Source organism: Haliaeetus albicilla, chromosome 4 (genome assembly GCF_947461875.1).
Source record: "Haliaeetus albicilla chromosome 4, bHalAlb1.1, whole genome shotgun sequence".
Lineage (NCBI taxonomy): Eukaryota > Metazoa > Chordata > Aves > Accipitriformes > Accipitridae > Haliaeetus > Haliaeetus albicilla.
In genome coordinates, this window is record NC_091486.1 from 25,009,481 (window position 1) to 25,026,591 (window position 17,111).

A 17,111-nucleotide genomic window follows, 5' to 3' on the forward strand; every position below is an offset into this window, starting at 1 on the left:
GCCTTCCTGCGGGCCGCGGCAACGCCGCCGCCCCGCCCCGCCGCCGCCACAGCCGCCAGCGGGCCCGGGGAGCGTCCGCCGCCCGCCGGCGCCGCCAGCATGTTCCCCCGGCCGCCGCCACGCTCCTGCGACACCTTCGTGGCGCTGCCGCCCGCCGCGGCGGGGGGTCGCGTCGTCTTCGGGAAGAACTCGGACCGGCCGGCGGACGAGGTGCAGGAGGTCGTCTACTTCCCGGCCGCCGCGCACCCGCCCGGCGCCGCGCTGGAGGTGAGGCCGCGGGGCACGACGAGTCCGGCGGGAGACGGCAAAAAAAACACCAAAAAACCCAACCTTTCATCCCCCTTTCTGTGTATTTTTAGCCCGTGGCCGATTAATCAGGGGGAGACGCTCGCCGAAGCGATGGCGTGAAAGGTAATTTGTTGTGTGCTCCGACTTCTTGCAGTGCACCTACATCAAGATTGATCAAGTGGAAAAGACCCACGCCGTGGTCCTGAGCCGTCCCTCCTGGCTCTGGGGGGCAGAGATGGGGGCCAACGAACACGGCGTGTGCATCGGGAACGAAGCGGTGTGGGGCAGAGAGGAGATCTGCGACGATGAAGCTCTCCTCGGCATGGACCTCGTAAGGTTTGCACAGGCTGTTTTGGTAAACGGTACTGAATTCGGAATTTGGTTTTGAAACATTTATTTTGAGTTATGTGTGGAAAGAGGTGCTTTCACTTTCAGAAGACACGTCAGTCTCTTCTGCTGTTCTAGCTGTGGTTAAAAATAAGTATTCCTTGGCACAGGCATTAGGTCTCTGCCAGGAGCTGGAAGCCCGTGAAAGGTATCAGGTGCTAGAACAGAATCTGTCAAGGAAATCATCAAACGTTTTTCTCTCCACAAAGTTTATACTAAACTGAACCAAGACTCTTAACAAGAGCACAGCTGGACTTCAGGAACTAGTGGTCGGGCCTTCTTCTAGGGCCTGTACTGATTTCCTATTTCCCCCATCTTTCATGGACGTATTTTTAAGTTTGAGTCTTAGCCACGCATCTCCATGTAAATAATGACAGCTTCCTGTGCCTGCCTTGCTGGGTGCTAGTGTAGCCCTTGCTAACCTACAGCAGTCAGTCAGTTCTTCTTGGTACTGTTTTCCCCAGTCCAATACCCACACGGGACCTGCAGGCAGTTCCTAGGAGCCCCCTCTCTGCCTTTCTGTATTTCCATTGGGTTGTTTTTGCCCATGCCAAGGACATAGAGGACCCACTTCAAACGAGCCCTTCAAGTGACTTGCTCCTTTCTCTTACCAGATCATACAAGCATCAGGTACATAGAGAAATAGCATTCCAAGTCAGTTTGAATACTTGGGCTGAACAGTTGTATGTAAAGTTTGTAGTTCCAACGATATCTTCCTTTTGTTTTAGGCTTGGACTGGAGAGAGCGGACACAGCTGAAAAGGCTCTTGCTGTCATAGTTGATTTGCTAGAAAAATACGGACAGGGAGGAAACTGTATGGAGAGCCACATGGTATTTACATACCATAACAGTTTTCTGATAGCCGACAGAAAGGAAGCATGGGTGCTGGAGACATCAGGAAAATACTGGGCAGCAGAAAAAGTAGAAGGTATGGATGATGCTCTTTGTTTTAAACATTTCAAATGCAGTGACAATTAGCAGTTTTCCACTTTTCATTTACCATTTCATTGAGGCATCAAACTAGCCTCCAGCTATGCACACGTGCCTGTGAACAACAGGAATTGCTTCCTCAGGCATCAGTGTGGAGTGGCTAGCAGTTTCAGAGGAGCTGAGTCACAGGGTGACCTTTTCAGAGTCAGAGATGACCACTTCTGCACTTGGAAAAGAGAGGACAGCAAGAAGGTCAGCATGAGAATGACAGCAGTACATATGGTCTTAAGGATGGTGGCAGTTGATGACAACTTCATTTGGTGACAGGGTAACACTGATGGGATTGGTGCATTGGGGCCTGAAGTGGCTGATCCTTCCAGTGGACTTAGAGGGACAAGCTATGTCTTTGGAGGTCTAAGAGGAAGAATGTAAAGATGGGAATAATCAGGACAAAACCTGAAATATGATGTTGGCAATAGAAGTAAATGAGTCAGAACTGAGTGGCAGTGGAATTTCAATCAGAAGGATACATATAGCCAGGGAGAGAGGGCCAAAAATAAACCACAGAACTCTCAGATCTTGTAGGAAACTCTTCAGTGCATAATTTGCTTTAGTAAGCTAATTGTAAACAAAAGACCAAGAGAAAGCATTCGATGTATTAAAATGACTCCTTCCTCACCTTACACACAGGAGGCGTACGGAATATTTCCAACCAGCTCTCTATCACAACCAAGATTGACAGAGAACACCCAGAATTGAAGGAATATGCCAAAAGCAAGGGCTGGTGGGACGGGGAAAAGGAATTTGATTTTGCTGCCACATATTCTTATGTAAATACTGCCAGAATGACGACATCCAGAGGCCGATATTGTGAAGGCTATAAACTTCTGAACAAACACAAAGGTATAATTTTTTTTTTTTTTAAGATATGCAAAGCATTTAGTGAGCTACATTAATTTAAATCATATGTTATCAGACATCTGATGCGGGCAATCATTCACATGATTTGGTGAACCAGAACTTACTAGAATAACTTTTTGCCTAAAGGAGAAATGCTGAACTTGAAGTCTTCTATTAATTTTTGCCAATTTGTTGATGAGGAAAAATTAAAACAAGGCTCACACACAGTAACAACACCGAGAGGTCACGTTATGACCATACTGCTAAATACTCTGTAAGACCTGCTCTGAAACATTTTGATAGGCTAAATATTATTACTGTACCTCTAAGAAAAAAAAAGAGGCTAAAACAAACTCACAGTGGTTTGCAGCCACAAACAGAACCTTATGAGCAACTTCAGTCTAGTACCATTCATATAGGCCTGAGACAACAGCACAGCATTCAGATATCTTGCATTTATTTTTTGACATTGATTTTTAAATCTTTGTAGTTTCACTACAACTGCTGCTGTAACATTGTGTAGTCTAATAAAACACACTGAGAGCAGAACAAAATAATTTTCTGTACTCTAAGCAGGTACTCCTAATCACTAACTTGTTGACTTATTTTTCAGACCTCTACAGAAATAAGCTATAACTTCTCTTCTAACTGCATCCACCTGGCAGGTTTTTGCTGCATCTGTATTCACTTGCTCATTTGAAGTAATTAATCTCAACCAAAATTACTTTGCACCCCTGTGTTTTTTTATTTATTTGGCTGAGCTCTGCCAGACCAGGTTTAGCATTTAATGTGTCAGAATGAATTACCTTTTGCTATCCTGCTCTAGTGATCATTGTAAACCCTGCATTCATTTTGGGAATTGCAGGTTCTGAATACTGAAAGCATTTTCATAATATGTGTATTTACTTGTATTATAATAATGCTGAGATTCTATCAGTGTTTTCATCCTAAATCCTCATTTTCAGGCATTTACCTGAGCCATTTTAAAAATCACACTAGGTGTTCAGGTTATCAGCCTCATATGGTTTCAGTTTGTTTAGATTTATTTTAAATAGTGCCCTAACTAAAAGCTGTTTGGTTTACAGCATCAGTAAAATCACTGGTTTCTTAATCTACCCTTCCCAGCTTTTTCACTCAGTGACATTACAGTTTTTTTCCAGGCTGCCTACCATGTGAAGACCATTTTTAGTTATACATTATTTATATTCCAGAAATTAGGGAATGTATTTCAGGAATACAAAATAATAAAAAAAGTCTAGTGGAAAATACACAATACCTTCTTTCTAGCTAGACAAGTTGCCAACTTGCAGTTGACAAACTGACCGTTGCTTCTTTTAATTTCTTTGATACGCATAGCTTGCTGATTTCTTGAATTCTCTGACTTTCCCAGGCAACTGTGGGAATACTTAAGAGTGTTTCCTTGCTGAAATGTAGTGCTGTGTGCCTGTCTACAGGCAATTTGAATCGTGTATTAAAAAAAAAAAAATATTGGAGACATCTGACTTAGCAGCAGAGTAATTATTTTAAGAGAAAACAGCAAGGCAGTTTACAAAAAGGATCTTTATGCAGCTAGAACTTCATTGAGAGAAACACTAAAAGATTAAATGGTAGATGATACCTTCAAGTAAAAAAAAAAAAAAAAAAAGTGAATGAACTCATGTTTTTCTTCCATAAGCATACGCTCAACTGGTATACTAAATCTGAAAACTACTGCAAGTGCTGCCTGTTAGAATATTGGATTGATTGGTGATACCATGCCAGTATTTAAACTTCAGTGTACAGCTACACATGAACAGCTATATAATTTGAACACTAGATGCAGAGACATATGTGGAAAGGGTTTGTTTCACCTAATTGAGAAGAAAGAATTATTTTCATAGAGACATTTGGCACTATACCTCACATCATAGGTAGTCGATTAAGACTTCTTTACAAATGGATGTACTGTTGTAGTTTCTGTTGATTCTGAGTATAGAAGATGTTGTTACTCCAGTGCGTCCTTTCAATTGTCAACTTGAAGCCTAAGCGCTTTGGAAGGTCAGATGATTAAAAAACCCAAAAGTGACAGTCTTGCTGTTTAATTTTCAAAGTTACACACAAAATCCATGTACAGTTGTTATTATTTTTGTATTTCCAAAGCAACATAGTGGTATTAACTGTGTACAAATACCAATTACTATTATAGTGATTTATCTTAATTTCCACACAGTTTTCAACCTTTAATCCAAGCTACTAATTTTCTTCTGAAAAGTTACTGTGCGAATGACCTTGTGCTAGCCATATGTATTCTACCTTTCTGGGAAACATCGTGTGTTGTTATCCTCCCCCTCTTCTAAGTCATAAATGTTATAGCTCATTATCACCTACTCTTTGAAATAAATACTTTGGGGAAAACAATAATATTTTTAAGTGTGTTACATATTAAGGTATGCTGTTAGGATGATTTTTTTTTTTCTGCCAACACAGACAAACTAAAATTGGCATTGCCTATTAAAGGAAAAAGCCAGTTGTAGAGAACATGCCATTTAGTTGGTATTGTAAGTAGTACTGTGTGTAAATAATTGTACTGTATCTTAAATAGGATCTATCACTTCTGAAATAATGATGCAAATTCTTCGTGACAAAGAGAGTGGCATTAATATGGAAGGTGGATTTATGACAACTGGAAGCATGGTGTCCGTATTGCCTCAGCAGCCTAATCTGCCATGTATTCACTACTTTACTGGAACTCCAGATCCTGCGAGGTGATGTAGCAGCAAGTAATTAGGATAAAGAGTTGCAAGTATCTAAATGAAAAAGTGTTGCAATTTGTCTAATTATATTCCTTTTTGCTTTTCTTTTTTCCCCTGAAAAAGCACAATCAAAAAGTAGGAGGAACATAATGTATATTATGTACATTTTAATGCTATCTACCAACCTACTTAGTGAAACACTGCTATGACACTGACTTAAACATCAGTTAGGAGATTTTTTTTGTTTTTTAAGACTTCCTTCTTAAATGAAGAAATTAGAAGAATGGGAAAAAAATACATCAATCTGCTGACTCAACAATTTTAACAAAACTGTATCAGTAAAGGATCTCTGTTCTATTTTCTCTTTCTAGGTCTGTATTCAAGCCTTTCATTTTTGTGCCCAATATTACTCAGTTATTAAAAACTAGCTCCCCTACATTTGGTCATGATGATCCAGTTAAGAAGCAACCACGTTTTCAGAATAAGCCAGATCGAAGACATGAGCTCTATAAAAAACATGAAAGTGCTGCTGTAGTTATGGAAACTATCGAGGTACGTTGATTAAATTAGATTTCAGTGCAAGCAGGTGGTTTATATAAGCTCCTTGCTCACATTTTGTTAATGTGATACCATTTAATGCCCTTTGATGGATTGCAAAGAACATTGTAGTGCACCAGAAGCTCATTGTCTTGGCATCTGGCAGGCATATGTTTCAAACACTAAAAAATGCAACTAGCACTTTGCTGTACTCCCAGGCCTAGCCCCAGACAAGTATCTGTACCGCTCATCTTGCAAAGCAGCAGGCCACACATACTCCTGCACCAGTCAGATCATGGGGAAATGCTTGAGCAGCCACAGGCAAATATACAACTCCTGATAAGAGTACTTAAAACTCTTTAGGACCCTGGTCTCAGATAGTAAGGAGGGCATGCCTTTTATCATGGCTTGGTACAGACAGGAAAGGAAACAAGGTCACAAAGATAGCTGGACACAAAGGTGAAGCAGGGAGGTAATTGCTTACTTTTAACAGCAGTGTCTCTCCTGTTTACAGATACATGTTCTAAAAAATAAGACATATGCCCACTGAAGTTTTGGTAGCATAAATACCTAAAACAGCTTTGTTTATTCTCAATCCATCAGACAAGGATGCAGGGAGATGAAGTGAGTGCTAGATATTGGGAAAGATACCTAAGAAAACCTGTCACGGTGCTAACTTCTGCCAACACAAATTGTACCCTAGAAACTATTAAGAGATTAAAGTACAGACAGTAGAACAGAACTTTGTTAGGGTGAACACTGCATACTCTGTATACTTTTTAGTGAAATACAGACATTTCTTTTTGCAGGCCCAAGGTAAAGAAATGCTGAAAGAGATACAGGAGTTGGAGAAACAGAAGATAAGTGAAATGGAATCAATCCTGCAAAACGCATGTTTTGACATTAACCAAGTGGTTAACCTTTTTTCACAGTGTGTAGAAGAAGAACTTAAAATATATAGCTAAAACTACCATTTGAATGTGGTAAAATTCAGTTTTATGATTAACTTTTCTAATGAAGTAGCTATATAGATTACATCTTATTTTCAATATACTGGTTAGTATGGACGCAGATTCATATTTAGGCCAAACAGCTTTCAGTTGTATGAAGCAATGCTGAAAAGGCTCTTAAAAGCTAGGCAGTGGCTTCATCTGTATGTGGCATAAAGCTGTTAGCAGAGATAGATTTCGTCAACAGATGCAATTAGAATGTAATTGCTTGACTAAAAACAACCCCATCTCTGGATGAAGAACACTAACTCAGATTTGGAGAACTCAGTTCTAGCGTACACACATGTAGCTTTCATAGTCAAGATAATTGTAGCAGAATTTCACATTCCCAGAATTGAAATGGCCGTGCTGAAGGACTTACTTTCTGAAATGTAGAACCTATTACTTGCACTTGAATAAAAAGGAAAGTGATATGCAAGTCAAGTAGGATTGATATTCAGCTGTTTGAGAAAACCATTCTAAGGTACATTTCATATATGAACCTTCTACTCCTTCAATGTAAAATGAAGCTAAGAGTTCAAGGTATATTAAAACTAAATCAGTTACAATTTTACCATGATTTGTTGTTAAGTCCGATTACATGGAATTCAACAATGCAAGCATCCTGCAAGTTACCACACAATTTTCACTTCCCTGTCTATTCTCCCCACCCTGATACCAAAAAATAAACTTATTTACATGCAATATGATTACTGTCAAATTAATTCTGCAATACACTTTATAACATCATGTGGGAGTTTTTTAATGTTTCTCAAATTGTTACTTTTTTAAAATCGGGCAACTAGAAAGGAAGAGGTTGGGGTACACAAGTATATATATATACTCAGCTGGACATTTGAAAGGACATTTACATTTTCTTTTCATTTCATATAAAGCCTTTTAACCACGACTTGTCTTGCCAAAATTACTAGACTATGGAGTAAATTTAATCAAGCTTTTTGCCCTGTCAGGAGCTTTTCTTCCCTGATCCTCTTCAAAAGTAATGATCAATATGTGACGCTACTTTTATTATCTGTGGCAAGGGACAAACTGAGCAAACAGAAAGATGATTCTGGCTTTACTACATGATCAAGCAGGATAAAAAGTATGACTGGAAGGAAAAAAAAACCCCCAAACAAAACCCGCACTTCTGTAAACCTTCAGAAGAGAACATCTAACATGAAGTGGAGCATTAGAGCTGCAGTAGCAGTATGTGACATGACACAGCATCCCCACAGAAAGACACAGCAGACAACAGAAAGACCATTCTTTGATGATTTTTCTATAGTCAGTTTCTAGAGTCATCTCAAATGCTAAAGATGGGGCTACACACATGCAGTTTTCTCATTTTGTAAACTGTTCTATCAATCACCCCACTGGTAAAAAAAGTAAGTATAGACAAACAAAAGCAGAATGAGTAAGAAAATTGAGAGCTTTGCAGAATTTGTTCTTCCTGATCCTACAATGAAAGTAGAAGTTAACTTGGCATACAGATCCACAGCAAGAAACTAATGGGTCAGAAAAGGTTCTTGAGCTTTCTGGTTCTAGTGATCCTGTATGTACCAAGTGGCAGTAGCAAGTAAGATTGAGTAGCAGGTAAGACTGAAAGTAAGCTCAAGTTGACTGTGAACCTTTTGTGGCTGTGTTGCCACAAAATTTCTTAGAAATTCAATAGTACAGTGGATATTTGTGAACTGGGAGGTATATTTAATAAAAATTTTTCTGTATTTACCCGTTTTCCTCATGGATGTCTATATCTGACAATTGTGTGTATCTTTGTCCTATTTTTGATCATGAGCTGTTCCACACTAGCTCTTTGATAACTTCAAAGCATCAATAAATGCCAGGTAAAACTGTGCTGGAAACCAAGGTATTAGTCAAGTTTACAGGTAGCATAGCAAAACAAGAGAAACAATTTTATGCTACAATGCAATTATAGGGAAGTTACACAGGAATGAAAGTAGTGTAGGTGGTAGAGCAGGCCTTTAAGTGAACTTCTTGTCCACTTAATCATGGTGTGGCAATTAACCCTGTTAAGCATCTTGGTCTGGTTGTAATATAGGCAGATACAGTCCAATCGTTCCTCTAGCTTCTGTGCTGTTTTTTATTTACTCGTCTACAGGATACAAAGTAAAACAATGTGATGTGTGGAGATAGATCAAGTGATGTCCAAACACGCAGGATATTTTGGTACCTTTTTTTTCCTGGGATTTTATCCTCCTAGTATACATGCAGCGTAAAAACAGAAAATGAAGATGAGATCAGGAGGAATAAGTAACCCTCCCTCCCACAACCCTACATTAAAAAAAAAAAATAAAAAATCAGAATGTCCTCTAGAGGGCAATCTTTGCATGTATTTCATCTAGGAATACCTCTTACAGCTTATTTTAAAAGGTCTAGAGATTTATGAAGGATCATTATTAAAAAAAAAACAAAGCAACTGTACTAAAATTGCTACCTAGAAAACGAAAAGTTTTATATCCACTCCTGTCCATTATCACAATTATTTTGAGATTAGAGCTAGAAAAAAGATCCAGTATTCCACTGGAGTCTCAACTTACTTGTTCAGGGGGTGTTTTCACAGAAGTATAACTTCCAAGTTAACTGAGACTTATCCCAAAATAATCCACCTTCAAAATAGAAGAACTTATTGCATCACTGACCACGTCTTTAAAGCAAAGCTATTTCTAACCACCAAAAATTCTCACATCAGTAGATCAACTATTGACAGACATCAAATTGTCAACTATTTTAAAACTTGCCGATGCTCCCCGGTAGAAGCAAGTATTTATCAGATAAAAGAGTTACTCAGCTTTCTAAAGCTATTAAAAATCTATTCTTAGCTTCCAGAAGTACCCAGTGATTTAGATTATCATATCCTGTATTTCATTCCTGGTTTCTTTAGTCTATTTATTAACCATCATAAACTTTCATCGGACTAATGGGTATGATATCAGCAGTCACAATGTTGTAACAGTTAATCTAACAGAATTTGGTGTCAGTTGTTAATTAAAGGCGTTCTCTTCATTAGATCTGTAACAGGGAGCCTTCTCTAAGCATAAATTTTGAGCAATTTCTTACTTAAACCAGATATGTTGTATTCAAATCTAGGGAATAGCAGAGCCATTATAAAAATGGGAGGCAAGGGCAGGGCTTGATGATGAAAATGAGAAAGACAAGAGTGCAAGAACAATGACCTCACATAGGACCATAAAACTGACCTAAGATCAACTTCTTGAACATTTGAAGAATTTTTTTTTTTTTTAAATTGTATTTGCTAAGTAGATGATAATGTGAAATATTCCTAAAGATCTGTTTAGGCTGTTAGATGAAAACTGGTATCTTTATGTGAACCCCCATTAACAAGTCCTCTGCCTACTTAAAAAGCATCAAGGGTGGATTTAAGAAATACCCAATTTGAAACCCAAGAGCCACTTTAACAAATCTCTCAGAAAAACACATTTGTCTTAAATCTTGACATGCACACATAACATTCTGACACCTCACATCACATCAAAGCTCAGAACTCTGAAATCAAGTACCAGATTTATTGACAAGTTACAGTATTTAGAAGCCAGACATACTCATGGCTTCTGCTCTTAAGTCACATATATCTAATTATTCCAAAACATTTGATGTAGCCATCTTCAGCAGCTGTAATGGAAATATGCTATTATTTTCCTTTGTGGCCACAGCCTGATACAAATGTCAATTATTTTGTTGCTGGAAAACATTAAAATATGTCAGTTTGTATAGCATACATATGCAGTAGGATGCAGTTACGTTTCTATGAACACTGCAGAAGTGCAATAAGACTGACAGTAAAAGGAAGTATTTTTCCAATATAAGTCTTGCATGGAGTTATAGCTACCATAAAACAACTGTTTCTTGAACAATAATTTATGCTGCTAAAATCACTTTTCATTCTTAATACAATGTAGATGCATAAGTAGCTATAATAAAAATCTGTGTACTAAAAAAAAAGAAAAAAGGGAAAGACTTTTTAAAAAAAGGACGAGGAGAGTTATTCATATGCTTGAGCAAATAATTTTTTTTTTAATACCTAGGTTCCTTTCCCCCACTATATAAAATTTTTATATAGACATATAAATGCTGTTCTTGCAGTTTTAAAAGGGCAGCATAATGGCTATCAGATACTACAGTTTGTCTTTAACCTTTTCAAAATACTGCAGAAGACATACAGATTCTCAGATTCTGCCTTCATTGCACAGGAATCTGAATGACACTAGAGTAACTATTTAAACATTGTAGGAGGATACCTGAGGCTTATTAGAAACCTGTGTTAGGCAACCAATACTAAAATTTTAGTATCTTTAGCTACCCTAAACCCTAACTTGGATGTTCAGTTAGGATTCTTTACATAATAGATTTAAAAGTCATTGTATTTCATTTAAAAGGTTTTATGATTTGATAAAATTTTTCATCTTGACTTGCACAGGTATCCAAGGCTTCCATAACATCTTCATTTGAATCTGGTACTTCTGAATTAAACTGGAAAGGCTAATTTCAGAAGGTAAAAATCTACTCCTGCCAAAGCTGTTACTACCACCATAAGGCAAAACTTCAAAACCAACTGTTTATATGAAATTCCACTATATAATTTCCTAATCTGGGGGAACAGTGGGTATTTTTATGTTTTTAATATTTGGTAAATTTGTACAAAACCATTATTTATTTCACTCAATATTTCCTCAGCTTTAATCCTCTGACATTGGAATCATCTTCACAACAATTCTACTTCTACAAATGGAGATTTTTTCTTTAAGGGAGAAACAAACCACTTGATCTGAGGAGTAAACAGCTAGAAAAAGTTCCTGGTGTTAGACAACAGTAGAGTAGTAAAAACTGGGGTATCATAGAAGAAATCCTACTTCTACGAGGTCAGGGGAAAGCCTGATCGTAAACAGGAATCAATAGTTCATCACACTAAAATATGGAAGACATACAGCAACGTGAAAAATACCTCTCAGTCATGGTTTTTTTCATTGTGGCACCAGTCACTAAAGCTGCAGGTATAATGCCTCTATAATACAACAGTGACACATATCCTTTTACTATTTGTTTTGCTCAAAATGGAAAAAATGCTCTAAATCCAGCGCATCTCCTTTTGTTCTAGTTGCATTCTGTTTGGAACGCTCATTAAATATCACTTGCTACCATTTCCTTCAGAATAGACACAAGTAGAACCACATCTCTTAAAAAGAGAGAACAACACTATTCTCTGAGAGCCCTGAGAAAGAAATACTTCCAATTTCAGTGGTGAAGGCAGAGGAGGAGGTCACACTCACCCCTAACTGCCTGTCCTCTGCCTACACGCTAAAGTCAACGGCTCTCAACTGCAACTGATCTCTTAGGAATAAAGCGGTAATACAAATATTCATCCCGAAATTCAAATTCATTCGTAATATGCTGGACGACGCCTCCTTTCATCAGTCTGTCTCCATACATCACAGCTTCACCACGGTCAGAGGCAAGGCCAACTTGCATGAGCCAGTTCACCAGGTCACAGCCAAAGAAGATGCCAGTGGAGATCTTTGCACCACACCTGTATGTCAAAGGAATGATTCACCCACATGTTCTGTAAATCTGGTATCACCACTGCACGATGGGGAAAGGCAAGGAAAAATAGCAGGAAACAAGGAAAGACATCATGATAGTTAAGAGCATGTTAGAAAAGAATTTGCAAGTTTTTTATATTAGGGACATGCCAATGTTCACTACCTTTTCCTACAGATACTTCAATGAGAAGCAAAATGAAAGCACAAAGTTATTTTAGGCTTGTGTAAATAAACTTCAGTGAATATAAGTAGCACTTTGCCTAAAAACGCACACAATGTAATTCTATTTCTTGGATACTTACTTCCCAGGTACTCATTAGCATGACCATTTCTGCAACAAAATATCTGATTTGAGTGCAGCATGACCGCAGCAACAGGGGCTCAATCTGCACTTTCATTCCATTTTATAGTTTCTCTACAGCTTTAAACAGACACTAACTGCTTACATACATTGGAAACAAAAACCATTTAACTTGCATATCTGGTTAAATAGTTACCACACAGGCAGTACTATGAATAAACAAAACCTTTACAACAAGACTAAACTAATTTTCTTTTACATATTTACGAGGCAATGCCACTAATATCTACCTAGTTGCAGTAAAAATACCATTCAGAAATTTACCTGCAGCAATGAATGTTTCTGGTTATCTAAAATCTGCTCTATGGAACCCAAGCGCAGGGTTTCTGAAGATGATTAACAGCTACACAAGACAGCAAACCCCAAACTTCTTTCTCTAGTTTTTTTAAGTTAAAAGCAGCAGTAACACAGAGCAAGTGTTAACATCTATTAGCAGAGAAGCAAAAATTAAAATAAATAAAAAATACATGATTACAAGGTCTCAGTTACAGTATGTTTAAAATAAAGAAGATAGGATCAAGTTAGATGAATATTTAAAATGAGAAGATAAATACTTTAACTCACAAGGAGAAATAAGACATGAAACCAGTTCCACATAAACTTAATATTAAAACAATGAAGTAACAAATGTCAGATTTTGATGTATTCTCAGGTGGATATATGATTAATAAAAACCACAAAATCCAACCAAATGAACAGCCCAAAGCCCAAGAAACCACATAGCAGTAGAGGCACAGGAAACACAGCTGTAAAGCCTGTCCTATTTCAAAATATTTTCTGATACATCTTTTCTGTCTGGCATGAAAGAAGCAAGTCCTTGAACTGACATAGTTCATTTCTCCTAAATGGATAACTTTATTACTTTATTTCTTATGGAACATTACTGACTTCTGAGGAGACTGAATGAAATCATGATGCTGTCAAAAACAGTTCTGGAATGTGGTTTCGGATTACCTGACCACTAAAAGACCACCCCATCCCACCAACCTAGTCCTGCTTAAAAGCTCACGTGACAAGAAAAGTAGAAGTGTCCTATTAGAACAATTCTTCATGTCTCCATTTCATACAGTAAACATTTAAATAAAGGCAGAATCTTTTTCTTGTTCCTGCTGCTTCTGTCCACATTTTTCTTCTCATCCACCTACAGATACCTGAATACATAATCCTTGATTTGGGTATGATAATTTGCCTCTGAAAGCTTTGCTGATCTCATAATTTGAGGTTTAGGCTTCATGAGAGGAATGAGCAAAAGAAATTGTATGAACTCAAAAGGTGTAAGGGCCCCCAAAACCACTATAATCTCACATATTGAGTGGCCTCTGAGTACACACTGACATTAGTTTCAACAGTTTCACCTCCTGTAAAAGCTATTAGTAAACATTCCATCACATAAGTACTGACACCTTCTTAATCTCAAAACAAAACAAATGAAGGGTCTCAAGTTTGACAAAACTCATAGACATATGCACTCTATTACAGGCATTATCATCTCCATTTTTTGAGAAAGATCTTCTCTCCTGAACAGCTAAATAGAAAAACTGGGGCAACGCCTTAACAATATGAAACTTTTTTATAATTTATATAAAACCTAGATGGGATAATGTAATAACCTGCACTTCAATGTTTCAGTGTGAGACTAGAAACATTTCTCTGTTACTGCTAAATTCTTAATCCTCTCCTTGAGGTTTGAATAAATATGCCACAACAGGAATCGCCCACAGACAGATTAAACCGCATTTCATTATTTCCAAAAGGTGAGTTATAACCTTTGTAACAGGTTATATGTGCAGGGAGGAACCTTACCTTCTGCCTCTGACAATACTTTTGACACAGTGATCTCTATGATAATGAACAAACTGTTGACAGGTCATCCTGATTTCCTCAGGTACAGAGGGATCTGTATGCCCTGGTGCTTCTCTTCCTCCCCAGAAAAATTCAAGTCTTTTTAAAAAAAAAAAGAAAGAAAGAAAATAAATTAAAACCAGCAAATCAACCAGAGGCATTTTTAAGGAAACTGCAAATAATAGAACGGAACTCATAGGAAGCTTGTCACAACTCTTTTACTGGTTTTGTGCCCAATACTTTATCTACAATCTTCCTAATATACTTGTATGGCCTTTGAACACTGAGAGGTTTTATTCTAGGCACAGGCAGAAGGAAAGACAGAGAGTAGTTGGGATCCAGCTTTAGCTGCTGGAATCACACTGCAGACAGCTAACTCTGAGTTAAAGATGGCTTTGTACAACTTACACGTCCACAGTGAAAGTGTCCATCCACACAATGAACTTGCATGAGGTTATGAATACAGGACTTTAACACAGTAATGATATAATCTGGTTCAGCATTCACATCTAAGTTTTAATTATCAGCTGAAATTATTTCTGAAGATCCCTCACCTCACTGATCCAATCACATACTTCACCATCATTTGCCAAAGATTTTGTCATAAGGGAGCCTGTGGGATTTTTGTCTTTGGGAGTCATTAGGACAGCAGTAAAAACTCATGCACAGTGAACTGCAGTTAGCTCTCCACAACTGGGAGATAAAAGAAATTTGGAAGACCAAACAAATAGAAAATGGAATACAATGGCACTGAACAGCCAATACCTTTTAAAAATTATTATCATTAATTATTAAGTTTGTAGGTGTAAGTGTACAGATTCTATTTACCTTCGCTTGAATGGTAGAATGATTAAATGCTTATCTAAGCCAAAAATACCAAAGCAAATGAAACCCTGGAGGAAAAAATATAGAAAAAGCAACATTAAGCAAAACCTTTTGTTTCTAAAGAACAGAAATAAAATGTTAAAAACTTATTGTCACAACACATGTGAAAAGTATCCCTCATCTCTAGATACCATTCAAAATACATTTTGTTTCTGCTTTGATTTTTAATTTGGGCCTTAGAAAGACAGATTAATACATAACAGTCCATGAAACAAACTCTTCAAGAAACAGTTCAGTAAACCTAATGCTGTGACATGCCACCTGACACTTAAGAATAATCGGCTAAGCTTACATAGCTAGTTATTTAAATCTGTCTTTGAAGAACTGACTTACTGTAATTTGAATGCTAGAATTCTCTCTAGTTAAATTATTTCTCTGTGCCACTTTTGTATCAAAACTACTATCATTACTTGATACTGTAGTGCATCTTGTAGGTGCACTTGTCCATGGATCTGTAAAACATTAGTACGCGTATTAACACTGCCTTGCTTTCACCTTCATAGATAACTGTCCTGGCTTCAGCTGGGATAGAGTTAACTGTCTTCCTAGTAGCTGGTACAGTGCTCTGTTTTGAGTTCAGTATGTGAAGAATGTTGATAACACTGATGTTTCCAGTTGTTGCTCAGTAGTGTTTAGACTAGAGTCAAGGATTTTTCAGCTTCTCATGCCCAGCCAGGGCACCTGACCCAAACTGGCCAACAGTGTATTCCATACCATGTGACGTCCCATCTAGTTTAGGAACTGGGAAGGGGGGGGCAGGGATTCGCCGCTCGGGAACTGGCTGGGTGTCGGTTGGCGGGTGGTGAGCAATTGCCCTGCGCATCATTTGTACATTCCAATCCTTTTATTACCACTGTTGTCATTTTATTAGTGTTATCATTATTAGTTTCTTCTTTTCTGTTCTATTAAACCGTTCTTATCTCAACGCAGGAGTTTTACTTCTTTTCCTGATTTTCTCCCCCATCCCACTGGATGGGGGGGGAGTGAGTGAGCGGCTGCGTGGTGCTTAGTTGCTGGCTGGGGTTAAACCACGACAATAACAAAGCTACCTTGTGCCAGTTTGCACTGAAATAGGCCATGTGCAGCTGGAACAATTAAACATCTAACTGTCAGCTATCAGCCAATGGTGCTGTAACTGAAACTGAAGAGATAATAACTTAAAGCCTTATAGCAGAAGTATCCACGTAGCCACCTTGCACCTATTTAGTTATACTGGTGTAACTCCACAGAAGCGACACCGATAAAGCTTTCTGGTACAAATAAGGCTAAAATCCTACTCTGTTTCCATAGGCATTTGGCATTCAGTTGTCATTTGTACCTTTGAAAGTGTTCATGCACATAAAAGACGTGCATTATGATAAGAAAGCTGTCAAAGCAAAAGAAAAAGCTTGAGGAAAAAAAGGCAAAACAACATAAGGAGCTGGTGACTTCAGCATTGTTTGAGGACTTCAGCTTACAGTGCTTGTAACAGCATCTGCTGCAACACCCACTAACAAAGTAATTTTCAGAACAAACATTGATAAGTACCTGACCAAAATTAAAAACAGCACAGAAGAACTGCAATTCCACATATAGCCTTCCAGGCTCTTGGTTGAACAGCCACCACAAACAACTGGAAAGATTCTGTTAAGAAAAAAAACAACAAAACCCACAAGATTAATTTGATTGTTAAAAATCAAAA

At 38.0% G+C, this 17,111-nt stretch overlaps 2 protein-coding genes across 5 annotated transcripts in view; one reads left to right on the forward strand and one right to left on the reverse strand.

Moving 5' to 3' along the window:
* The first annotated feature begins 19 nt into the window (after window positions 1–19).
* SCRN3 (secernin 3) lies at window positions 20–7,468 on the forward strand. The gene is made up of 7 exons (XM_069781465.1): window positions 20–267; window positions 443–624; window positions 1,404–1,603; window positions 2,296–2,508; window positions 5,087–5,249; window positions 5,609–5,789; window positions 6,584–7,468. The coding sequence occupies exons 1-7, from the start codon at window positions 100–102 to the stop codon at window positions 6,737–6,739; spliced, it is 1,263 nt and encodes a 420-aa protein (XP_069637566.1). The 5' UTR covers window positions 20–99; the 3' UTR covers window positions 6,740–7,468.
* Window positions 7,469–10,290: 2,822 nt separating this feature from the next.
* The window catches only part of GPR155 (G protein-coupled receptor 155), a 31,911-nt gene continuing 25,090 nt past the window's right edge, over window positions 10,291–17,111 (reverse strand). For 3 of the 4 annotated variants that reach the window (XM_069781460.1, XM_069781461.1, XM_009914877.2), the window contains 4 exons: window positions 16,958–17,053; window positions 15,374–15,438; window positions 14,507–14,644; window positions 10,291–12,329 (listed from right to left, as the gene is read on the reverse strand). In XM_069781460.1, the coding sequence (XP_069637561.1) occupies window positions 12,107–12,329; window positions 14,507–14,644; window positions 15,374–15,438; window positions 16,958–17,053 (522 nt within the window). In that variant the 3' untranslated portion in view covers window positions 10,291–12,106. Of the gene's footprint in view, window positions 12,383–14,506; window positions 14,645–15,373; window positions 15,439–16,957; window positions 17,054–17,111 lie in introns of all 4 variants that reach the window. The other variant, XM_009914878.2, reaches the window with a different exon arrangement.